Source organism: Falco naumanni, chromosome Z (genome assembly GCF_017639655.2).
Source record: "Falco naumanni isolate bFalNau1 chromosome Z, bFalNau1.pat, whole genome shotgun sequence".
Lineage (NCBI taxonomy): Eukaryota > Metazoa > Chordata > Aves > Falconiformes > Falconidae > Falco > Falco naumanni.
The window spans coordinates 33,507,769-33,532,565 of record NC_054080.1 but is presented as its reverse complement, the minus strand read 5'-3'; the positions used below and the strand labels follow the sequence as shown (position 1 = coordinate 33,532,565).

The 24,797-nt window shown below is 46.1% G+C and overlaps 1 protein-coding gene across 3 annotated transcripts in view; it reads left to right on the top strand.

Annotated features, from left to right (window-relative positions):
- Window positions 1-24,797, top strand: part of ABCA1 (ATP binding cassette subfamily A member 1) — a 97,152-nt gene that overhangs the window by 48,062 nt on the left and 24,293 nt on the right. For all 3 annotated transcript variants that reach the window (XM_040580571.1, XM_040580569.1, XM_040580570.1), the window contains 13 exons: window positions 2,702-2,893; window positions 10,143-10,229; window positions 14,743-14,983; window positions 15,571-15,710; window positions 16,401-16,517; window positions 19,529-19,717; window positions 20,568-20,773; window positions 20,866-21,042; window positions 21,652-21,874; window positions 22,224-22,445; window positions 23,084-23,288; window positions 23,824-23,937; window positions 24,399-24,570. In XM_040580571.1, coding sequence (XP_040436505.1) covers window positions 2,702-2,893; window positions 10,143-10,229; window positions 14,743-14,983; window positions 15,571-15,710; window positions 16,401-16,517; window positions 19,529-19,717; window positions 20,568-20,773; window positions 20,866-21,042; window positions 21,652-21,874; window positions 22,224-22,445; window positions 23,084-23,288; window positions 23,824-23,937; window positions 24,399-24,570 — 2,285 coding nt within the window. The remainder of the gene's footprint in view (window positions 1-2,701; window positions 2,894-10,142; window positions 10,230-14,742; window positions 14,984-15,570; window positions 15,711-16,400; window positions 16,518-19,528; window positions 19,718-20,567; window positions 20,774-20,865; window positions 21,043-21,651; window positions 21,875-22,223; window positions 22,446-23,083; window positions 23,289-23,823; window positions 23,938-24,398; window positions 24,571-24,797) is intronic.

Genomic DNA, 24,797 nt, shown 5'->3' with positions numbered 1-24,797 from the left:
TTAGTCTTAACAGCATTTTGTGCTCTGGGATTGCAGGAAGAGCTAATGTGAGCAACAGGGCAGTAAGCTGCAGAGGAGGCAGACCAAACCTTTCTTTGAGCATTTTCTAATACAGATAACTGAGAGCTCTGTCTTCCTGCAGGATGACTATTTGACTCACAAAATGAACCCCTTTGATTTTGCTGGAGATCTGGGGTGGAGATGTGACCTCACTACTGAGCTGCATAGTGACTACAGAATTAATAGGCAAGAGTTGTTTGGTCTCTGACTGTATGAGTGGGTCATAGCTTCATTCATAAGGTCATATAGAAGGGCCTATTCAGAGTATGTAAAGCACTCACATCAAATACAGCCTTCTCCTGCAGTCTGTTACTGTCCTGTGATTGTTCAACAAGCCCAGAAGTTATGACTTGCAAGCAAGTAAGGAACTGTAATCACCAAGGAGGTGGGACGGTTGGTCACTGGTGTTACTCAGTGGCAGTACTCTAACATGCCAAGCAGAGTCATGTATCCAGCATACTGCATACAGTGCAAATACATGAAAATGGCCAGAGCCTTGTCTTGATGGGTATGTTGAGGCAGAGTGGCTCAACTTTGTGTTTGCCCGATGGTGGCAGGTGTGCTCAGAAGGGTGTGGGGTTTGGGGAAAGCCTGGATCAGCAGTGGGCAGGCAGCTATCTAGTAGTCTGATGTGCTGCCATTGTCCAGGTGTGGCTGTACAGCTCTGATACGGCTTGGATGGCAGGAGCAGGTCTTTACACTGTGAAAAGCTACAGAGCCACGGTGAGGTCCTGGGCCAGGTCTGCAGTGTGACATGTTGAATGGCAGCAAGGAGTAAATGGTAATGGCTGGGGTATATGCTGCCTGGAAGAAACATCCCTGTTTCGTGCAGCAGGAACAGTCCTGGAGAGAACACTGTGACCTGAGGACAGAACAATCACCTGCGGCTGCTTTCAGACATGAGCCTGGTATTTTGAGAGTCCTCAGGGGACTTAACCTGTCATTTAGAATGTATTTGCCTATTGAAGACACTGTGGCTTCAGACAACTTGAAATGGTTGCAGAGAACCGGCTGGGTGTGACTGGGTGTTTCAGTGTGCAGGGGTAGGCAAAGCCTTTGTTCTAGGATGACATGCTGTGGACCTCACTATTTGGAAAGAGCAGCTTTTCTCCAAAAGAGCTTAAAATCTGGGTGAAAAAGATGGACAGACATAGGAGAAGATGGAAAGATTGTTCACTGTTTGGAATGAGCACCAAGGTACTGAGAGACACTGGTTTTCTGTATGCCCACCCAGGGAAGCTGCTTTAGACTCAGCCCCGGTCTCCTGAGCATTATTGCAGTGCCACAGGAATATCCCTTTTTCAGCATGGCTGCAGTGGTGACAGTATCTCTGCTGGCAAAAAACTCACCCAGACTATTTCTAAAGGCCAGCCTTTTTGAATGCGAGAGCTATCCAATTTATTCAGCTGAGCGTGCAGCATGGAAACATCCTATTTTTGGCATATGGATGCAGACTAAAGTTAAAGGTTTGCACAAGTATTGCATTTATAAATCTCTTCTCTCTCCTGTCAGTTCCATCTGATTGTTTTCTGAATGTAGTGCGCTTTTGCCCCTGGACTGTTGATGCCATTTTGGTTTTGAAAGACAAAATTTTCAGACTTCTCAGCATGATTCAGGAGCTGTTAACTCTTCTGGGATGTGGATCAATTGTCTTTAGCTGTTGCTGGAAGTTGAACAATGCATGCTGGGTATTAACAAAAGAACAGAAGGAAGAAATTAAGTGCAAAGCTGTTGTTACCTGTGCATTTACAATAAATTTGTTCCTGTCTAGCCCCAAGGCAAACAAACTCTTTCAAACAGGGGATTCTGGATTTTCCTTGAATTTATCACCTTTATGAAGTGTGTACCTGTTTGACATGTACCTGTTTGTTCAGCAAACCTAAATCATGTAACTGACCTTAATAAAATAAACTAGGCCATCAGGTCTGAAAGGGACTGATAGTTCAGAAGGGATTTTCTGCATTTCTTTCATTAATAAGGAGGTTGCTTGGGGATTAGGAAACATTACTGACAAGAAAACAATCACCTTAAGTAAAATAAGCCCGTGAAAGAAGACTAGAGTATTATTTCTTGTTTGTTGCAGCTAGTAAGATAACTTTTTCCACTGATACATTATCTGCCTCAAAACACTGCAAAATGTTTTTCTCTGCAATTAGTGAAGAGATACTTAAGAGCTAAGGGAGGAGTGATCTTGATCCACAACAGCACAGAAAATGTAGCTGGCAGATACATCTAAGGAGTTTGGGACATAGGTCTTTTGCCCTTCACATACATTTGCCAGACTTGTGTCTGGTCACAAGCGTTATTTTTTCTGTGGCTCAGTTCCCAGAAGACTCAAGATTAGGCAATGTGTGTACCCTTGGTAGGAGGAAATGGCTGCTGTGGAGGACAGGATCACTGCTGCTTCTGTACATGCTTGTGGAGAAGTGGAGAGAGACCTGCCTCTCCCAGGACTTCTTCCCCAAGTACTCTGTGGGGAAACATGTTTTTCTTGGCATTGAGTTGTGCATGGGTCAGGGCTGTGCAATCTGTAGGAAAGAATGACCTCTTACCATTCGTAACGCTTCCAGGTAGGTGATAACCAACTCTGTGCTGTGTGTCTTACATGAAGGGAGACTGACTGACTTCCCCACTTTTCCAGGTCATTGTGTATGGTTACCGAATGCAGCTGCAGGATCTCTGCAATAGCTCAACATTGTCTGAATTTCTTACAATCCGAAATCAGACAGCAGCCATGGACTCTGAAGCCTTTGTTTGCACCTTGCCAAAAGAAAAACTCCGTGCAGCCGAACAGGCCTTCCGTGCTAACCTGAATCCTTTGAAGCCCCTTCAGGTAAGTCCACTGGTCCCACCTGTGAGAGGCTATTGTTGACATGGTGACATTTTCTAGGGCTTTCAGTCTAGGAATTCATCCCTGCATTTCCAGAGTGAATGGTTCATTGGCAGTAAGAAAGCAGAAGGATGGTCTTTATCACTGGAGCATGAACAGCACTGCTTCTTCCTGTCATTCCTACCCTTCCTGTTGCAGTGTGGTACCTGCAGAGCACAAATGTGTGTGGTCCACTGTTCACTTTGTCAAGAGGAAAGTATTTGTGCTGTGTACTAACAAACAGGCTCTTCGTTGTCCCTGTGTTTTAGTTAGATGTTGTGTCTTGGCTGGAATGAGCCCAGATGTTAGACCAGCTTGTGCTGAGTGATAAAACCATCACCCTCTGCCCTTGCCATGGGGTCACAGACTGCAGCAGCTTCTAGCCAGTGGCAAGCCACGACCTTTGCACAGGTCTAATTCATACAAAGAGTGAAGTTTTAAAGCCCCGTTTCGAAGATTGACCAACTGGGTGGGTTTTGGACCAAGAACTCATTGAACTTCAGGAAAATACATCATTCACAGGATGATTGGAGACTGGAGCAGACTTAACTCTTTTTTCTGTGCAAGCCCAGTGATGCTTTGTTAAAGGTCTGTGATATTTGGTAAGATACAAAAGTTTGAGGAAATTAGTGCTGGAAATATCAGTAGAGAAAAGAAGGGAGCACAGAACCCACTCTGTTGCCCACTAAAACAAACACTCTATTGTCTGCTGTGGAAGAAATAAACACTTTGACTCTGTGTGTTTCCAGATTTGATGAGCCTTTCAGGACCAAAAGTCATGTACCACTTGCTTGGCTTTGTCCCCAGTCAAAGAGGGTCATTATCAAGTACTGGAATCATATTACTCTTCTGTGCAGTACATAGTGGTAGTTCTCCACAGCTCATCTTCTGTTCTCCACGTGTCCTCCATCTGCATTTTTTCTTTGCTGCTGGAAGAGCAAGATAATCATAAGTGTTAAGGGATGAGGTAACAGCACTAAAATTGTCCCCAGAACAAAGATGGGCTGTTTGAAAAGGAATGGCTATAGGCAGTTTTTTCTGTTCAGTTAGATGCATATATATATGCAGTTACTTCAAATCATTCAGAGTTGCTACAATTTTGGGGACCAAGGGGGATGAAAATAGCCGGCTACAGTACAACTTAGTATTGGTCTTCTGGGCGCTCTGGAGACTCAGTCTTGCTTTTCTCATCTATGGAAATATCTACAACTTGGCTGACAGAAGCAGGTACTTAGCGTATCTTTGTTGTTACATCTGTGTTGGTGAGAGAAAGCAGTAACAAGGCACTCTATGCCACTTGGCAAAAGAAAAGTAGATTAAGACATTATGTGCAACTTCAGGGGACTTCTGAGAAGTTGGCTCATGATCTCGGCTTCAAAGGAAAAAAAGCTCCAGTCCAGAAGCCAGCAGCTCTAAACCTGCTGTGTATTGCACACTGTCTTGTAAGGTCCACAGTTTTGCTCAGAAAAATGTCACAGGCTACCCTCTAGTTAAGCTGCCGTAATGCAGGTGAGTGGAAGAAAAACCAACTGGCTTCAATGTGGCCAGACAAAGTGGGTGAATTAACTCTATGATCATTCACAACCAGCACATTTGAAACTTAGTGTCTTTAAAGGTTAAGAAGTGCTTTGACCTGCAGTAACATCTTTGAACAAAGAGGGAACTTTCTGCTCGAGAACAAAGCAGGCTTTATGACATAGTTTATCATTAAAGGCACTGTGGGTCAAATCTTGGACATGCACACTGAAGACAGCGTGCACCATGTCTACTACAGAGCCTGTGAACCAATGCCAACAATTTGTCCAGAGATTTATTTTTAACTGTTTTACTTAATCCCCTTGATACTTCACAGCATGGCATTTCAGCAAGTAAAAGTAAGGGCCAAATCAAATGCAGGTACAGCAGTAACTGAGAGGCAGGGTTTGGCTCATATAATGGGACCTGGGCTCCATTGGTTGCAGCATTTATGGAGGGGCAGCTTCTTAATATGATTAGATCAGTATAATTGGGGTAAAAAGGACTTGCAGCTGTGTGCAAACACCAAGGGCTTGAATACAAAACCAGGAGGTTTTGCCACTCAAGTATCTGGGCAGTAGAGTAGCTATAGTTGAACTATATAGTTACTTGAACCAGGAGACTCAGGCTAGGATCCACCTGCTTGTTCCTGCCCCTGTGCATTCCTGTTTGTTGTCCCCTCTGCAAGACGATGAAGTAAATTACATCATGGAATTGATCCAGATTAGAAGTGACTGACCTGATTGTGTGCTTACACAAACACTTGTGCTGAAATGTGAAAGGGAGGGTGCTACACTGAGAACCCAGTGGCCAGGGTTTGTGTGTGTGGGCTGAGACTTTGATGTCAACACCTGCTTCTGCCAGCCTGAAGTGTGTGCACATCTGCAGCCTGAGGAAAACTGTAAGTGTTCTAGGTAATTCATAACAGAACACTATTAACTAGCAAATTACAGACAAAGCAAAGTTTTAAAAAGGAAAATAAGGTGTGTGCATGGTGAAATGCATGAGCTCTAAATGTCATAGCACTGCTAAACAAGTTTTTTTTTCTAAAAAAGGTGAAGAATAAACTCTTATCTGCGCATCAGTTCCATCCAGAACAGCTTGAGCATTGCCCAAAGTACAATAATAGCAGAAAATTTTAATTTCGAGTCCTTCTTTGTCTTAACTGTACTAAGCTTCCTAGCTCTACCACTGACCCTTCGTATGACTTCAGTTTAGCTTTCTGTGTAGGGTGAGAGCAACAGCACATAGAGGCATGGTAGGGAGCTTGAGATGTGTCTCCTTATTCTTTCTTATGTGAGAACCCATTTGAGATGGGCTGTTTAGATCAAACTCCAGCAGAATATATGGGAGTGATCAAGGGCACCAAGGCAAAAGGATCAGCTTTTCTTGACTGAGCATTCACTCTACTGGAAGCAGCAAACATTTAAAAAAAAAAAATCAGTTTCCCTTTTCTGGGACCCATGCCTTAATTTTCACTGATTCTCTGAAGCCTTTTGGCCAACAATAAGTAGTACTGAGCACAGGGCATCTTGTACAATCTGCTTGTGGACGTATCTTCGCTTTTTGAGGTTTGCCTTACACTGGCTGTAGTCAGTGAGACTGGAGAAGCTCATTTGAGAACAGCAGCAAAACAGTACCTCTGATTACTTGCACACAAATTTCCTTTTTGGCTTTCTCCCTGTGCTAGGCCAGCAGTTGTCTCATGGAAGAACCACACAGTTTGGGAAACGTTACAGGCATCCCTGTTTAGCAAAAGCAATAGCAGTAAGTCAAAGGTGTTCCTGGTACAGGACTGGTACTGTGATGGGTGGAGACTGTCTTATATCATAGAAATATCTGTCTATGGGACAGCTTTTCCTCTGCAAATCTCCCCAGTTTTGGAAAGTATTTGGGGGGGGAAGGTTAAATGACAAAGAAAATCCAGATTTGTCTCTGTGGGATTTCATCTCTGCAACACTGCCTAAGAAGGGCTTTGCACACTCACTTCCAGTGGTGTGGGTCTGTAATAAGCTATAAATATGTTGTCACTTCTGTCGTGTAGTGCTCGTTGAAAGAGTGTGGGTGAGTGTATAAAAACCCGATTGTTTTTTCTCCCTTCGTAATATAGGTGGTATTTTGTCATATGGTTAGCATGAGCCAAGCATTGAACAATTAAATGCATTTCAGTTGGAAAATGGCTTTAGAAAAGGCCTCTCAATTTAAATACAGGCTGCAACTGAACTTGTGGCTTTCTTTGCTCTTTTGAAAGTGTTTTCAGTCAAGCATAATAGTATCATGCTTTTAAGCAATTGTACTTTGGGGCTTCCACTCCCAGGAAAGAAAAGTAGAAGGCTAAAGCATGTGAATTTTATTATTATTTTTTTTCTGCAAAATTCAGTGTAAAGGTTCTGTTAAGATCAGTATAAAGCTGTAATAACTATTCCAAAGCAAACATGACAGAGTGGTCTAGCTATATGATGCACAGTGGCTGAATTCCATTATGACCTCCCAACATTTCAAACACCTGCGTTCTCGTGCATGTTAAAGAAATGGAGTTGTCCATCCCTTCTAGCAGGAGCTGACAGTTGGACGTATTCAAGGCTGGTCTTGACTGTGCAGTCAATGCTAGTCATCTCAAATATTTATCTCTATTTCGAGTCTTATAGCATGCACACAAGAGTCCACTCAGTGCAATCTGTACTTCAAGAGTATTATGATATTTGCTGCCTCAAAAGACAAGTCTAAGTGAAGGCATGACTTGCCAGCCACTAACACTAATTGTACAAGGCAGGTCTGTTCAAAAACCACTAGAACTCTTTCCACAGCATGCCTAGAAAGGACAGGTGAGGGTTTTGTGGCTTTCACTGGAAAATAAGTTCTTGTCTCCCGCATCCCAAGATGTAGTGTAGACACCTACTAAACACACTCTCGCAGTGGGACTAATCTTACTGAAGGATGCCCAGAATCTCAGGGTCTTCATAGAAATTTAATTAACTGCTTTACCTAGTGAGCCACTGCAAAGTTATTTTCCAGGGAAATTCATGACATGCTCATCTGTTCGAAGAAGACTGGCCACTTGTGATTGATTTTTTTTTTGTCATTGTCTCTGGAGATAAGACTTGTGAGAAGCTTTCTGAGTGGGCCTTAGAGTGCAAAGGTTGGTGGTAAAGAAATCATAATTCCCTCCATTGTAAATGGCATCATGGCAAGTTCTGGTGAGAAATGAACTTGGAGTGCTGTGAATTTCTTAGGGAAAAAAGGTCAGGGTGATGGGGTGTGAATGGATAGGTGGGTTCTCATCACATTTCAGGGTGAGATTTGCAAGTTGAATCATTTTAATGGGTCAGACCAAAGTCCTGTTCAGCTTAGTTTCCCCTGAGCTAGTCCAGCAGTGGCCCGTAATGGAGGCATCTGAAAGCATGCAGCCATGGGGCAAGTACGTAGTAACACTTCTGCAATGTAATGCCCTGTTCTTCAGTAACTTGCAACTCAGACTTTCTCAGCTGCTGCTGGGATCTTGGTGTTTGGTAGCACCCGGTAAACTTCTTTCTTTAATGAAGTCTTCTAATTTCTCAGACCCACATGAACTTTTAGTACCTTCAGCATTGCACAGTATCTACTGAAGTTCTCCCTTTTGACTAAGCTTGTGTGTGCGCAGTAGCTCCGTTGGTTTGTTTTAAACACCTTTTCACTGGAAGCCCTCTAGTCCTGTATGGCGAGGCACAGTGAGCAATCATCTCCTGTTCCCATTCTCCATCCCACTTGTAATTCTACAGATCTCCGTCGTACCTTCTATTTGTCATTACAGGTCCCATTGCAAGAACTGTGGTGTATTGTTCTTCCTTCAGGAGTCGTTCTTATCTCGAATCATACTTGTGGTCTTTTTCTGTATTTGTGTTCCTCCAGAGATGGAGGACCCATAATTGCACATAATACTTGAGAACCAGGATTGTACTGTGCATTTATATTGATGTTAATATGTCTTAATCACTGTAGTGCTAAGATCTCCCTTTCTGAGCGGCAGCAGCTAGTTCAGAGCCATCAAAGGGTATCTTAAGGTAGCACTGTCTTCTCCCTATGTACTTTGCAGCACTGAATTGGTCTGGCACTTTGTAACAGTGTGTCAGCATGAGGCCTTTCACTAATCCTTTGCAATTGGCTTTTGACTCTTCACTGTTCTGAACCACTTAGTATCATCAGAAAACTCTTCCTTATTCACCCTGTCCCTGAATCACCTCTGAATACAGTGAACAACACAAATCTGTGTAGAGCTTGATTAGGTGTGTGGAGCTGAACAAGCACATCTACTGTTAGACATGCACCTAGAACTTTCTACCTCATCTTGTTGCTCAAGTGGTAGTGCAGCTATATAGCTTTGATATTTGGTGACTATACTTCTTTAAATATGTCTTAAAGGTCTTAGCCTGTGGGGGGGTTGAATTGCTTTTCTTTTAGGCTTAATGATGTATTTTGATTTATCAAACCTGAAGGACTGTTGTCTAGTGGAAATCCATAGAGGTTAGAGAGACCATCCCTGAATTTGCAACTGGCTTTGGAGCAGGCACTAACTGTGCACTCAGAAAAGTTAGCTGGGTTTTAAATGCCCCAGCAGATCCATGGAACAGTGCCCACTTACACCAGCTGGCACTGACCAGGTCTTGTCACCTTCCACCAAATCAACTATGACAAGTGAAAGCCTCTAGACTTTCCTGGAGTAGTTTCTGGAAGAAAAGATATAAAAATTAAAAGCTTCAGCCCAAGAGATGTGTGCTGAAGTCAAGGGCCTTGGCTGTTCCTCTGTGTGTCACAATGCTGTAACTTTAGCGTGCTTTCAAATGCTGCAACATGTAGCTGCTAGCATGAAATCTTAAGAAATTATTTTAATCTTGATTCTTTTGAAACACGGATTATGTCTAAATGTTTCCCATGCAAGATAATCCAGATATATGAACAAAAGGGGAAAAGAACCCCAAAACCCAAAACCCAGGTGCCACAGTTACATATAGAGCAACTGGAAACAAGTAGTTGTCTTCAGTATGACTTCCTGCTACAGCAAAGTTTCCTGAAAGCTGTGACTTCCAATTCTGGAAACCCGACAGTCTTTCTTTAGTGATGATGGTGACTGTCAGCTGTTTCCTAGAAGCTGGATGTTTTAAAATATGTCCTAGGTTTAGATAAAAAACATTAAGGCCTGATGGGGAGGGCTTGAGCAATGACGATGGTGTACACTGCAGCAGGAGTTCTGTGTATCTGAGCTGGAGTCCCACTACAAGCTTGTGTCTACCAGCTGGTCTTTGCCCCCCTTGGGTAGACTTTGCATCCCCTTCTTAGCACTGGCTTGCAGGATTTCAGGTCTGTCAGCATGCTGTACTGTAGGCTGTGCTTGTTTTGTGACCTGTAATACAAGCTGTCCTTTGGAATGCAAGTGTATGTGCATGCATTTTTAGCGTTTTACTGGGGTGGTTCTGGTTATGGCATCTGTGTACCTAACCTGTGAGGAAGGAAAGGGGTGTTGCCATTGTATTGTGGGGTGCTGAAGCCCAGGGTATTTTAAGCTCAAGGCTGTGCAGAAAGCTAGCTCTGTCTTCTCTGTCAAGCACTTTGCCATGTAAACAGTCCTTACTACTCTTCTTTACAATAACATTTAAAAGAGTTCAATTTCTTTGGTTTTGTGCCTCACAGTGACTTTGAGTTTCCTTTTGTTTTTTTTCTGCAGACACAGCTTTCTTTCAATTCCTCCTTGCGGGATCTATCAGAAACTGTGGATGCTTTGAGGGAGAGCATTGGGAAACTTGTTAAAGAGGTAAGGAGCACCTTCATGTCAGGAGAACCTGTCACAGTGGTTGCTGCCTTAGCCTGCAGTTGAGTACAAGAATCACAGAATGGTTTGGGTTGGAAGGGACCCTGGCTTGTTTTGAAACTTGCCCTCATCCTACAGCCATTCTCACTGTGTCAGTAGCGGCAGCACACAATTTGTGACCCCTTGACACTTCAAGTTAGAAACGCCGTAGGAGTTGATCAAATGCACGGTTAAAGGTTGGGCCCTCATGTGAGGAGCAGGAATTTAGATGTTTTCTGTGGGGCTGTACGTCTGAGCAGTAGCACAACTGTTGGGCTCGCAGTACATCTGCTGCCTAGCAGTGCCTTGCAAACAGCATGTGGAGGTTTGCCTCCTTCCTATTTTTTTCACTCAGTTGCCAGCTGTGTCAGCACTGTTGCTTGGTTATATCTACTGGTTTGTGGGTGCTGTGACAGTATGGCACATGGAAATGTTGTGGCTGTTCTAATCTAAATAAGTAGCTCTAAGTTACCGCTTGCTAACTAATTTTTTGGGGCAGAAATTGTTTTCTGGTCCTTGTGGTGCACTCAGTGCAATGGCATCACAAGACTGGCTGGGAAAGGCTCTGGCAAAACATCAACAGAAATGTGCAGGGGCAAAGTGACATTATAGAGGCTACAAGTACTTGTTTTTGCAGGTAAAATGATGGACTAAAAGAAAAGCCCTGCATGCCTAGCATGAGTCAGAAGCCCAAAACTGGGGGTGGGGTGGGGGGTGAGCCAGAAACTTCTTAGTTGCTTTTTGGCTAGCTCTGACTTTGAAGTGCTGCTAGTAGGCAAAAACATTCTTTCCCTGAAGCATAAATTGCAACCATCTAAACTAAACAATGCTGCTGCCGCCTCCTCCCCTTTGCTAGTCTTCCGTCTTTGCATCAGACCAAGAGAGCTCAGAGCTGTGAACGGTAGTAACCTCGGAGAGCATGCATAAGAGCGGGTCACTTCAGGTTAGCGCGCACTCCACTCCCACGGAGGGGCAGCTGCTGGTAGCTAGCACCATGCCAGCCAACAATTCCTGGCACGCATCCCTCCCCGAGTCCCACAACCTGCTGCCAGGTCTCCTTTGCAGTGAAATTAAGATTATTCCAGGATCGGCTTCAGTTAAGACCATAGCAGAGCTCTTGCTGCTAGCAGGGAGGTTGATTACAGCTGTTTCCCGTTACGTCACTTAAGCTTGCCTTTTTTTCTTGTCTGGGATAAAAATAATTGAAACCATGTGATATTCAGTTTGCTGATGTGGCCGAAAACGTCCCAGGGTAATGTGCCTTTTGCTTGGCAGCTGTTTTGGGCAGAACTACCTTTTATTCTGCCCTATTGCTGTGCAAACAAAGGCAGCTTTTTCCTCTGTGTACAGAATGAGCTGCTCCAGATGGCTTGACCGAAAGTTACTTCTTATTGTCTGGCAGGCTGATTCCTGTATGAAAAGGAGGGACTTGCTCCCTTGTTTCGAAGGGCAGCAGCTTGAGGGGGTGGAGAGAACTATTGTTTGTGCCATGTCTAGGAGCCTTTCTAGCAAGGAATTTTAATTAAGAGAATGGTCTGAACAAAATATTTGTCTCTGAGTGTGGGGATTGATTGGATCTGTGACCCTGGGCTCTTGAAAATCAACCTAGGAGGGCAGATTAAACACTGAGAGCAAGAGCAACTTTTAAGAAACACTTAAGAGAGCCAGGTCTGATGTCTGGGAGAAGAAATTGCTCAGTAACTAGTCACACATGGCATACTTCCAGTGGTGTGAACAGAGCAGCTCTGCATGTCAATTGTAAAGATACTGGTGCCAAAGATGAAACAAAGCTCCTTGCTCAAACTGTTTTAAAATTGTGTTGTAAAAATGTATTTGCTAATGCAGTCCCTCTGCAAGATGATTAACACCTCACATGTTCATGGGAATTAGCTGCACTTCCTATTTGTGTACCTTTGCTCATGCTAGGGATTTTATTGTACTTTAGCTAAAGCAGTTGACTTTTTTGCTCAGCAAAAACAGCTGTGGTACCTAAGGTACCAAAAACTCCCCAAGGTGTCCTTTTGAACTGGACATTCAGACAGTCACACTTGAAATGCAGCCTTGGCCTTCTGGGTGAGGAATCGTCAAATCCAAAAATCCACATGAGCACATGTAACCACAGAAGCTGTTGTGTGACTTTTTTTTTTTTCATTCATGTCCCATGATGCTAGTGTCCTGTCAGCCACACTGAACCTTTGGAGCCAGATTGAGTGGTACCAGGGTGCAGACGAAGGCAGCAGTAAGGAAATGAAAGTACACTCGAAGCAGGACACTCTGGACATACATACTGAATCCCCAGGCTTTGGTTGTTCTCACAGCTGCCTTCCATCATATCAGTGTTATGTGTTCTCAGGCAGCTAAAAATAGAGGCTCCCTGTGTATGTGACACATCATAGCTGTTTAGCTCAAGAATTTTTGTCCAGATGTTGGCACATCTGAAGCATGCACAGTGCTACAGATGAACGGTCAGGTTTGCCTGCCAGAGGCTCAGGCCTTACCTGATTCTCACCCTGCTTTCCTTGGGTGGATTTGGATTTAATTGTTCCAGCATACTGTCATTTTTTGCGTTCTTGCTGGCTGGCCTTGTCAGTTGTCCTACACTTTGATCATCTGCATTTTATTTAAAAGAAGGTGACAAAAGCAGTAGACAGTGAGCAAAACCAGCAGATGGTCTTTGACACTCTTATTGTCTCTGAAAACAGGGCAGCTGAGCCAGAGCTTCTAAAGTTGTTCCTGAGATGCAGCTGATGAGCAGTTGCAGTTATGTGTCTCAGCAGGTCTGCTTGCCCTTATTAGTGCATTTTGGTGCTCTGGGCAGCACAGCAAGAGCATCCATGTTAGCATCACCTGATACTCAGTAGCAGTCAAGAAATCAAATCAAATGCTAGAAAATATTTAAATGAGGATAGAGAACCAGCTGTAAGATGGTTATCTATCTATGATACCATGACACTATGTAACGCTGTTGATTGCCTTCCTGTTCAATAAGGAATACAGATCTAGGCCCTTCCTCTCCAAAAATGGGATAGTGGAACTGGAAGAAGTTCAGAGAACTGCAATTAGGACTATTTAGAAGTAGAATGTCCGACATACAAGGAACAAGGGAGCAGGCTGGGACTTGTCAACCTACAAGAGAGATGAGTTGGGGATATGGCAGAGGTCTATGGAGTTGAATGGCCCAGAATAAAAAAGAGACTGAATGTTCATGGTCTCTGCCGGTGCAAAAAACAGGGCACCAAATGGAGTTTACCATAGCCAAGTTAAGGAGAGGAGATTATTTCCAGTGATGTGTTGAATGTTAAACCCTTGTAGATGTTCAAAGCTCTAGGAGTTTACCGTGGAAAAAAAATCACTGAGGGTTAGGAACTAAAGTTCCCTGAACTGAAAATAAATGGAAGCTGGAAGGTTACTTGGGAAATACCCTACATTCTTGCCTTTATTTTTTTTCCTAGTATTCACTTACTCTCACCATCACAGAGGTTACTGAGATAAACAGACTTCTGTCTGTACAGACTCACCTCTGCTGATGTTACTGCATCTCCAGATAGGGACTCTGAGAGCAATGCTAGCCTGTAGCATGAAACCAGTGCTCATGAGGGTGCATTGCTTTTTCTGTTGTGGTGAGCTTGGCCATGCCTCTGAGTATGGCAACATCAATGCAGTGTCTCAGGCTGAGCACCTGGTGCTTTTGTTGATGGCATATTGCAGGTAGATGCTTATGCCGGACAAATGAGTCTGGAGGTACCAATCATCCTGGCCAGCTGTACGTTGTCACCTCAAGCCTGGTGTCAGGCCAACCTGGCAGTAGAAGGCTTCTTGCTGTGGCTGGCTGCGTCCACAGCTCATGCTGTGATCAGGCTCTAGGCTGCAGCTGGGCATGTTTTCCAGGGTTTTCTGGGAATGCTGTTGACAGTGGGGAAGGGAGGTGCTGGGGCAGGGACAAGCAATACTGATCTAGGAGGTCAGACTGGCTGCCCAGTGTAAATCAGTGGAAGCTTGGTGACCTTGGTGGACTTGTGCCAGGTGACACTGCTGTGGCCTGCAGCTTGTATCCCATGAGCAGCGCTCCATTTGTGCTGTCTCTTACTCCCTCATCTGACTCAATGCACCTCACTCCACTCAGGATGAGGGGGGCACCACTGGAATGTGAGCCATTGTGCAACTGGGAGGACAAGTGGCTTCCACGAGAGAGGACAGGGAGCACTGGAACCACCCATAGCATGGAGGGAGAAAACTTAAGGCTAAAGAGCTTGGCAAGGGCACATTCATTGTGCATGCACAGAAGAGACTTCCTCTATGTTCTCTCGCTGTGGCGGGGGGAAATGTGTTTTCCCTGGTCTTTACTGTTGATGTTGCATTCAAAGGGATTCTCAGCTGTTCAAAAACAGGTGTGTGATTTGGAGAGTGGCAAGATCTCCTTTTTACTAATTTTGTTCCTATCTCTACTTCTACTCTTTTCTCCCACCTCCCCCTTCAGTTGCTGAGCATGAGGAGCTGGAGTGACATGAGGCAAGAGGTGATGTTCCTGACCAATGTGAATGCCTCAAACTCCTCTACGCAGATCTACCAGGCTGTGTCACGAATTGTGTGTGGCCATCCTGAGGGTGGAGGGCTCAAAATTAAATCACTCAACTGGTATGAGGATAACAATTACAAAGCACTGTTTGGAGGCAACAGCACTGAAGATGATGTAGCTAACTTCTATGATAACTCCACAAGTAAGTGTAACCTTGGCATGGCCTGCGGTCCCATCTACTTCATGGTTGTCATTGCTAGCATTTCCCAGACTTTCACAGATGGAAGCAGATGGTCCTGAGGGACAGCACACCTTCTGCTGTTTCAGAAGGATATGCACGTTCCACCTCCTGCATGTGCACTTAAGGCCAGTGAGGATATCAGCATGCAAGGGATTCCTGGGGGCCTTGTGTAGAGTCCACAGAAGGCTGTGCAGTGGACCTCCTTCATGCAGAGAGGGACTACGGTCATGTGTAGCCCTTGGAGGTCTGGCCTTTTCTGGACAAATTTGGCTGTTGCCATGCAGCAGCATGGTGGGAGCAGCGCAAAACTAGCGGCATGGCTCTTAAGGTTGGAGGCTGTCTGGGTGCTCCACATTTGCGGGGCAGACCATGGAGGCTTGAACTGAAAGGGGCTTTTTGTGGAGCTTTGCAGTAGAGGAGGGTTTTTGTTGGCTGATTAGTGCTGTACTTCCAGCTGTGACTGTCCTTGAAACCCACACAAGTAGGGCATTTCTTCTGCAGCTGTCAGTGTGCTGTTTAGGTGATCACACTTGTCCTGTCCTCCCCAGCACCCTACTGCAATGAGCTGATGAAGAACCTGGAATCCAGCCCGCTTTCCAGGATTATTTGGAGGGCTCTGAGACCCTTGCTGATTGGGAAGATCTTGTACACTCCAGACACACCAGCCATAAGGAATGTCATGACTGAGGTAACTCTAGCCCTGTCCTCTGATGTGTAGAATGAGGTATGTCCTCCGGCTGTGCAGCTTAGCAGCTCTAGTTAAACTGGGCCCAAACACGAGCCTAGAAAGGATTGCCTGCACAGCACAGGCCCCTAGTCTCTCACCTCCCTCACCTCCCATGCACGTGCTATTGAAGGCTCAATGAGAAAAGGTCAGGCTAAACTCTTTTTCTAGACTTGGCTAGAAGCTTTCCTGGTGATGCCTTTTGATGATCCAGTCTTTGCATCTCTGATGTGGTACACAGGAGTGGGGAAGACCTTGATAAGCTTTTAAGTGCCCTTAATTTCCTCCATTACAGGCTGGTCAGCCTTAATTTCTGATTGTCATTTACCGTATGTGCTCTCTAATTCCCCAAGTTCCCTCAGTAAGACTCTTCTGGCACATGGGGAGGGGCTGCTTCTGTATGCCCTTCATCTCGGGGGCAGTCGTTCTCCACTAAGCCTTGAAAAGCAGTGCTCAGCCATAGGCATCCATGTTCCCTGTGTTTTCCTTTCAAGTGCACTTGATTTTCCCTGCCCTGGTCCTTGCAGAAGCTGAGCTGCTGTCTGAATATGAGCAACACTCAGTAGTTTGCTTGACAGGCCAATGTACCCTCTCAGCCTGTAGTGGATCTCTGCCAGCTTTTGGAAATAACCTTCCTCTCCTCTTTGCTGTCAGGTGAACAGGACGTTCCAGGAGCTGGGTGTGTTTCGTGACCTTGGAGGCATGTGGGAGGAGATAAGCCCGAAGATTTGGACATTTATGGAAAGTAGTCAGGAAATGGACCTCATTCGGGTCAGTATAATGTCCTTGCCAGAATCACCACTGTTATCTTCTGCAATAAGTGATGAAATACTTTAGATGGTGCTTCAGTGCTGAGCTGGGCAGACAAATCATATGGATGGGACCCCTTCTTGAAACACAAAAACCCGTGGTTATACCAATCTTGCATTATGCTTGGCATTTCTTCCTCCATGTAACAACCTGCTGCAAACAGGAGCAGTGCATGTTTAACACCTGTTTCTAATCTGCCTCCGTAGGAAACGAACTGTTCCTTCCACAGTGTTGCCCTAATGCAGTATGAATATTTGGCTTGGTATTTCTGTAAACTGGGGACCTGTGGGGGGGATGACATGTTTAGCTCCCTGTGCTGTGTACTTCTCCACAACATTGTTGTCGTGATGGCAGCAAAGCAAGTGGTCATATACCTAGACTGGGTCGTGGAAGGTGCCAGATGGCCTTGGATGTCGTTGGGTACAGTAGGAACTGAATGACTGTCACGCTAGAGCTGAAACTAGATGCCTGGCAGTAATCTGGCACAAATCTTGTAAAAACGTAATTTGGAGTTGCATGGTATGCTTAATTTAGTAGTACTTGGGTGCTCATGGGAGAAGAGCAAACATCACCCTACGGCTGATTGCTTCGTAATGTGCCGTGCATACTAGACCATGAAAGGGCTGGGAGCCTTGTTTGGGTTTGACATGATTTCTGCTAGCTTGTTGGCTCCCTGGAGCATTGTGCCAGGTGTTAGACCTGCATTACTGCAGCATTACCTGCTTAAGTGGTTTAGTTCAGTGTTGCTTTCCCTCAGGTGCAACTCTGACAGGTGGATCTTTGCACCCTGTGCTGATGTCTTTGGAAGCACAGTGATGTAAACTAGGATTGTGCAACAGAGAAACAGTTGTAGGGTAGCTTCTTCTGCTGTCTCTGCAAGGCAGCTCGTTGAGTGCTGTACTGCAGCTGTTAACACAGAGACCTCCTCAGGCCTCTTAAGCCTTGAAGTTAATTTGTTTACCCCAATGTAATGTAATGCTGAACATTCTCTGACCTTCCCTGTTGTACTTCCCCATCAACATGACATACTAGAGGGTCAAAGGCATCATTATCATCATTCATGTGCCTCAGTTGGCTTTATGAAAGCTAATTCTATAGGTGTTGGCATCAGGGAGGTGAGAATCAGGGCTACCAACTGTAAATTGGACTGTTGCAGAGAGTGCAGACAGAAACTCAGGGTCTGGGTATTGGTTTGCAGTAGCCTCCTTTTGAAAACTGAATGTTGCTGCCTTTATTTTAATTATTTTTTTACTGAGCCCTGGGGATTTTTCGTTTTGTATTTTATGCTTCTTGTTAACAGTGTTGGCTTTGGCAGTTAATTCTTGATTTTCCCAGCAGTCTGGTCTCTTCCTCTGTATTGGTACAGTAGCAGGGGTTCATTTATTGTCACCTGTAGCAGCTCACACAAGCAGGAGTACTTCACTGTCAATGCCAAGGCAGCTCCCAGGCAGCATTCCATTCACTCTAGAGGTCTGGCATGGATCACTTGTAGGTGAACAGGCTGAGACAGAGTTGCCTGTTTGTGGCTGCTTTGAAGGGGGAGGACAGTTTGTTGCTGGCTGTTAAGTCGTTGAGGCTGCCATGCTGCTGGGTGGCAGGTCATCACCCCCCAACTTTCTGGGTTGTGCAATCTGTTTGGCATATTGCTTCCTGCTGAAGGAGAGGAGCGTGCTTTGCTTGCCAGTCTCTGGCGCTTCCAGATTGATGTTAATGCGGCTGCTAACTTAAGGGAGGGCAACATGTGCCCCTAAAGTTAATGAGCTTTAATGTTGCTGCTGAACATGATGAGGCTGAGCCTCTTCCCTTGAGCCCCTTCCCTGCAGGTGTGGTGCCCTTCCTGCTGGGCATGGTGGTATAAGCCAGCCTTGGGAGACCAAATGTGAAGATAGCACAGAGTAGCTGATCCCTGTTTGCTTGGATTTCCTTCTTGCATGTTCTCCTTTGCCAGCTTGCCTGCTTTGTTTTCCCAGTTCACGATGCTGTTTTCATAACTGTGTGACCTATTACTTTCTGGTTTGCTGGTAACAGCAGAGTATGGGAAAGCTCCTTGCCTCTCTGCTTCATTCTTTGCTCTGGCAGAAAATCCATTTTTCTGGTTTTATTTGTTAGGATTTTTACAGTTTTCTTTCTTGTGCAGGCTTCTGTTTGTTTTGTTTTTTTTCTCTCTTCCTTTCTTCAGTTCAACTGTGTCTTTCACAGTTGCCACTCCCCTCCTGTCTGCCCTTATATTGACTGCCCAGAGGACTGATTTCTGCTTCAATGGCAGGTGCTTCTACCTGGGCTGCGCTTGTTTGGGGTGTCGTGGCATACACAGTGGGGCAGTAACCTGTCCTCAGAAAGCTAGCAGTTGAACGAGGTGCAGAAAGCACTGTCCCAGATAGGAGAAGAGGGAGGCAGGACACCTTGGCTGTGCAGGGCTGCCCTGATGGTGTAATAGCAAAATATGTAAGAAAAGCCACCCGGCCTCTGGTGCTGGTATTTCTGCTCACCACTGTGGCAGTTCAGCCTCCAGCCGTGCCCCGTGCCCTCTCCATCCCAGCCAGGAGCAGAGGTTTGCTCGGGAGAGGCGAGCAGAGCTCGGCAACCACCATCAGCCCAACGCATTTCTCCTGAACCCACGTAACCCTCTTCCCCGTTTTGCTGGTTGGAGACCTGGTTTGTGTGCGCGGGGCGCGCAGCCGTGCGTAGCTCTCTGCTGCCCTCTCCTCGGGAGGGGGTGGCAGGACACGGAGGCACCCAGCCAGCCTGCAGAAGCAGACCCGAAGGAGTCGCTATACCGAGGTGGGCACACCCTTTGCGGTGAGAGGGCTAAAAGCAAGGAGCGCACCACGCTGATCTTCTCGGTATGGCAGGGGGCCTCTCTCTGCAGCTTTTTAAAAGGCGTTTTCCCTGGTAGTACTTCATCGTGATGAGAGGTGAAATCTAACATTAATTCTCAACAACTTTCTCCCTTGAAAACAAAATGTGTGCAGACGCTGCTGAAAGGCAAAGCTCTCTGGGACCTGCACTTGCCAGCTTCCAACTGGACAGTGGAGGACGTTGCCCATTTCCTATCAAACCATCCGGAGGACTTTGAGACAGCAAATGGCTCAGTGTATACCTGGGTGGATGCCTTCAATGAGACAGATCAGGCGATCCGTACCATCTCCCGCTTCATGGAGGTGAGGTCCTGCTAGTGTGGGCAAGGAGCTGGTGGGGCGCAGCAGCTTGGTCTCCATTTCTGTGGTGGGGTGTTCCTGGAAAGGGGAGATGGAAGTTCCTCGGTCCGTTTTCTGTAAACAACCAGGCTTTAGTAGGGCTGAGTGCACAGCATGTTAGAAAATACCATTTATTCAGGTGCCTTAATAAAGATGTAGGAACCCAGCTGTCAGCCTTTTCTTGAAGGTCTCACTCTGGCCACTGCATGTGGCTTCCCACCCAGCTGTTGCTGGGTGACTGAGAGCTGCTGCTTGCTTCGGCAGTGTAACCCCTCACATTTCAATTTGTGGCTTCAGCTGGGGACTGCTGTGAGGCTAGCAGCTGCTTTGAACAGAGGAAGACATAGTGAATAATGAAATTTGTTCTCCTTGTTACTCGATCACCTTGGCAGATGAATGCGAACAGAAACAGGCCTTGGCCTGCCAGGGTCTCTCCATTGGTTTTTAGAGGCTTTGGATCAGACCTGATTTATTTGTAACAAAGAAAATAAGACTGTGGAAATGGATGCTTGGATGGGATCTCACAGCTAGTAATGCAGTGCTGTCTAACCACTTGTCCAGAAACTGCCTCTGCTGGGGTATTTCTCAGTGATACATGTTTGATTGGCAGGTGACCATCAAACAGGAACAAATGATGTCTCTAGCAGCTTGGCAGGCTACCATGAGCCATTGCAAAGTAGTTCAGTGCTGCAACCTTTCACTGGGCACAACATTGCCATTGCAGAGTTCTCCCTTTTTGTCCCTCCAAACGTAAGCAGAGGACTTTCTGATGTAGTAACTTGTCCCATAAACACTTCCAAATCTGTCTATCTAGTGTGTCAACTTGGACAAACTGGAGCCTGTGGCCACAGAAGTCCGGCTTATAAACAGGTCCTTGGAGCTTCTGGATGAGAGGAGGTTCTGGGCTGGCATAGTCTTCACTGAAATAGCTCCTAATAGCATGGAGCTCCCTCAACATGTGAAATACAAGATACGCATGGACATTGATAATGTGGAAAGGACCAACAAGATCAAGGATGGGTGAGTCCTGACATCCTGCCTTATGAACAATTTCTTAGGGAGGATGTGGTGATGAGGATTTCTAACGGGAAGGTCTTGTTCCCCTGGTGCAGGTACTGGGATCCTGGTCCCCGTGCTGACCCCTTTGAGGACATGCGCTACGTTTGGGGAGGCTTTGCCTACCTGCAGGATGTGGTGGAACAGGCCATCATCAGGGTGCAGACAGGCACGGAGAAGAAGACAGGAGTTTATGTGCAGCAGATGCCCTACCCATGTTATGTGGATGACATGTATGTATGCAGGCTGCTTCAAAAGTTCCCAGGATTGTGGCTTGGGAGACATAGGTTGTTGTCACTTCTCAGGCACGGTTTATATCCCTGCTATCAGTTGTGGAGCAATCTCCTTAGTGTTCCTAATCCCTGGAATTAGTGCACCTGCATGGAGGATTTGGAATATATAATGACTTGCAGAGTCCTTCCCAGGAGGAGGGCTATATGTATAGGGCTCTCACACAGAGAATACATTCTTGAGATGTGACTGTATCCCCAAACCTGGTATAGGCAAAAAAAAATATCACTGGGAAAAAAGCAGAGGCCTAGGCATAGGAGAGTGGAAAGAGGACAGATGAGAGCAGTCCCCAGGAAGGGCAGGTCTTTATACCCACTCTTTTACTGAGTGGCAGTTGCAACTCTAGGTCCCACTCAGCCTAGTGACGTGCTCTAGACCCATCAGCCTCACTGCATGGTGAAACACTGATCCTGTGTCACACACTGCATGTCATCTGCTTTATGCCATTCCAAGCCTTAGCCATCACCTTGCTCAGCTAGCCCTTGAGCAGTACCTGAAGTTGCAGTGACGTTTCTTACTCTGTTCTTTTGGTCCCTCTCCTTCCTTCTCAGATTTCTACGTGTCATGAGCCGCTCCATGCCTCTCTTCATGACTCTAGCCTGGATTTACTCGGTGGCTGTGATAATTAAGGGTATTGTGTATGAGAAGGAAGCCCGGCTGAAGGAGACTATGAGGATTATGGGACTTGACAATGGCATCCTTTGGCTAAGCTGGTTCATTAGCAGCCTCATCCCTCTCCTGATGAGTGCAGGCCTGCTGGTGCTGATCCTTAAGGTGAGTTTGGTCTGTGGCAGCAGAATCTAGAGCCCTGAGAGCCTGCTAAGTAGTGGTCTACCATGGCACACTGGGGAGGAGTTAGTGAGTGTGGGTTTACCAGCAACTTTTTGGGAACAGGGTTTTGGAACAAAACAGGGCTGAGTGGCTGCAAACAGCAGGAGGGGCTGTAGTAGGTTCAGCGCTCTTGAGGAGGTGTCTCTAGTACTGGCCCACTTCTGGGAAGGCTGTTGTGCAAATTGCAGCAAGCCCAGCCTCCCTGAAGCAGCAGTTCTGCAGACCTGCTTGTACTATAGCCACCTTGGAGAGCCATTTCAAAGCCTGATGCACCTGTTGTTCTCCTTTCCAGATGGGGAATCTGCTGCCTTACAGTGACCCTAGTGTGGTGTTTGTTTTCCTCTCAATCTTCGGTGTTGTGACAATCCTCCAGTGCTTCCTCATCAGCACCTTGTTCTCCAGGGCCAACCTGGCAGCTGCCTGTGGGGGCATTGTCTATTTCACACTGTACCTGCCTTATGTGCTGTGTGTTGCCTGGCAGGACTACGTCAGCTTCTCACTCAAGATCTTTGCGGTGAGTCTTGAGGAAACTGTCCTGGGTACTGGGCTGCCACCAGTATGGTACTCAAGAGTTCTCTAGCTGTATACTGATAGCAAAGGGAGGAGGTGGCAATGGGAGAATTAATTTCCCAGTGTAAGAGGCTATCAGAGCTGGGCTTGGTGAAGAGATGGACTTCAGCCTACTAGGAGCTGTTTGGGAGGGGTTTGTTGGCCTTGGTGGTAGAAGTAATTCAGACAGACTAAGCTGCCTTGATCTCTGTATGCTGTGATGCTGTACCACCTGATATGAAGGTGGTTTTGAAGGAATTGAAGACTGAAGGAACCAGCTGTCTTCTGCAGAGCACTTCTTACCTGTCTGGAGAGGGTTGGGGCTACTGATCTCTTTCCTCGCATAAAAGTCTAAAGAGCAAGTGAAAGGAAATAGGGAAGCTAACGCTTCTGGGTGGTGGGCCAACAGAGATTTCGGGCCTTGCTTGCTTGCTGGAACCAAGACTGAGTCTGCCCTCTCTGCAAATAGTCGTGCTTCTTGGACCTTTGACTTTCCCTGTAAGGCTTCTGAAGCATGTCCCTTAGTCTTGTGCTAGAGCTGAGCTGCCCAGCTGGAGAGTAGTTGTGAAAAACTGAATGCATGTTCATGACTCCTGTTTGCAGAGCCTGCTGTCTCCGGTAGCCTTTGGCTTCGGTTGTGAGTACTTTGCACTGTTTGAGGAGCAGGGAGTTGGTGTGCAGTGGGACAATTTCTTTGAGAGCCCATTGGAAGAAGATGGCTTTAGCATCACCACATCTGCTGTCATGATGTTGTTTGACACCTTCCTGTATGGGGTCATGACCTGGTACATTGAATCTGTCTTCCCAGGTGAGGTCTGCTTCTGAGAGAATATCATGTCTTCACACATTTAAGTAGATCCTTTCACCCTACTCATTTGCCAAGGTGCAAATTTGGCCCATTTTTAAGCAGAGTTGCAGAGGTTGCGGAGGAAACCACAGACCAGTATCACAGTAAGGTTGCCTGCTGCCCAGTGCAGACACTGTGCCCCATTGCAAGTGATGGCTGAGCTAGTCCCAGAAGCTTTGCTGTACTTCGGTGGTTCCCTCCTTTGAACTGCTTGCTAAGTCCAGGAACCCTGCTGCAAAGAAGGAGTTGAGAGTATCAGTACCACATGTGGCTGCTTAACACCTTCCAGCACAGGGCTTTTAACCCTAAAGTGAAGTCTGGGACAAGAGTTAGCTTTTACCCCCAAAGTCTGACAGCGTCTTCACCAGGAAGGGTCTCCTCTTAGTCATGCCTGACCTAGAGGCTCACTGGGGGTGGAGTACTTCCCTTGTCCTGAAAGCTAATATAACAAAAAGGGACAGATGCAGACAGGCTGACGTAATGCTTTTCTCTTTAGGCCAGTATGGGATTCCCAGGCCCTGGTACTTTCCTTTCACAAAGTCCTATTGGTTTGGTGAGGAACCACAGGACAGGCAGCACCCTCATCCTGACCAGAAGGGGCCTTCAGAAGGTAAGTGCTGGACACAGCCTTTCTACAGTGAAGTGTTATGGTTGTCTTTTTGGAAGGAGAGTCCAAGGACAACAGGACTGGCATGGCTAAGGTGAAACTGGTCATCCCTTTGTTATGATAGTTTGGGTGTGCTGATCAGGTGGGTGTGTCTGGATAAACTCAAGGTACTTTGACCACTTGAGTGCAGGTGGGTGCTCCAGCCTCATGGAATTGAGAATTCAGCCCATTTTTGCCAACTCTGGTAACACTGGAGATCTCCAGATAAGCCCAGTAGATAAAAAAGCAAAAGAAAACTTCTGTGGAAGGTTCTTGTCTCTGAGGAAGAATTGTGGTCAGTTCTTCATATAGCTCATTTCTCCTTGGATTTCCACAGATCTGGGGGGAAGTGATGTTGGTTAGTACTCCCACACAGCTGCTGTTAAAACTTCCGTCTCTCTCTGCTTTTCTTTGTTTTCTTCCAGTCTGCAAAGAAGAAGAGCCTATGCATCTGAGCCTTGGTGTTTCCATCCAGAACCTGGTCAAGGTTTATCGTGATGGCAAGAAAGTCGCTGTAGATGGTCTCACACTGAACTTCTATGAAGGACAAATCACCTCCTTTCTGGGACATAATGGAGCAGGGAAAACCACTACCATGTAAGAACAAAAAAATAACTTAATACAGTGGGGGAAGCAACTTTGAATACTGTGGTTCCTGTCAATATGGTAGAGGTGTCTGTACAACAGCAATGTGCAGGCTGGTGCAGACTAGGGTGCTTCACTGATTTCAGTGGAATTCTGCTGTCTTACCCTAGCTGTGCAGCTGCTAGTTGTGAGGGTGCATGGGTATGGGGGGCTGAAACTAGGGGTAGTTCACCTTGAGG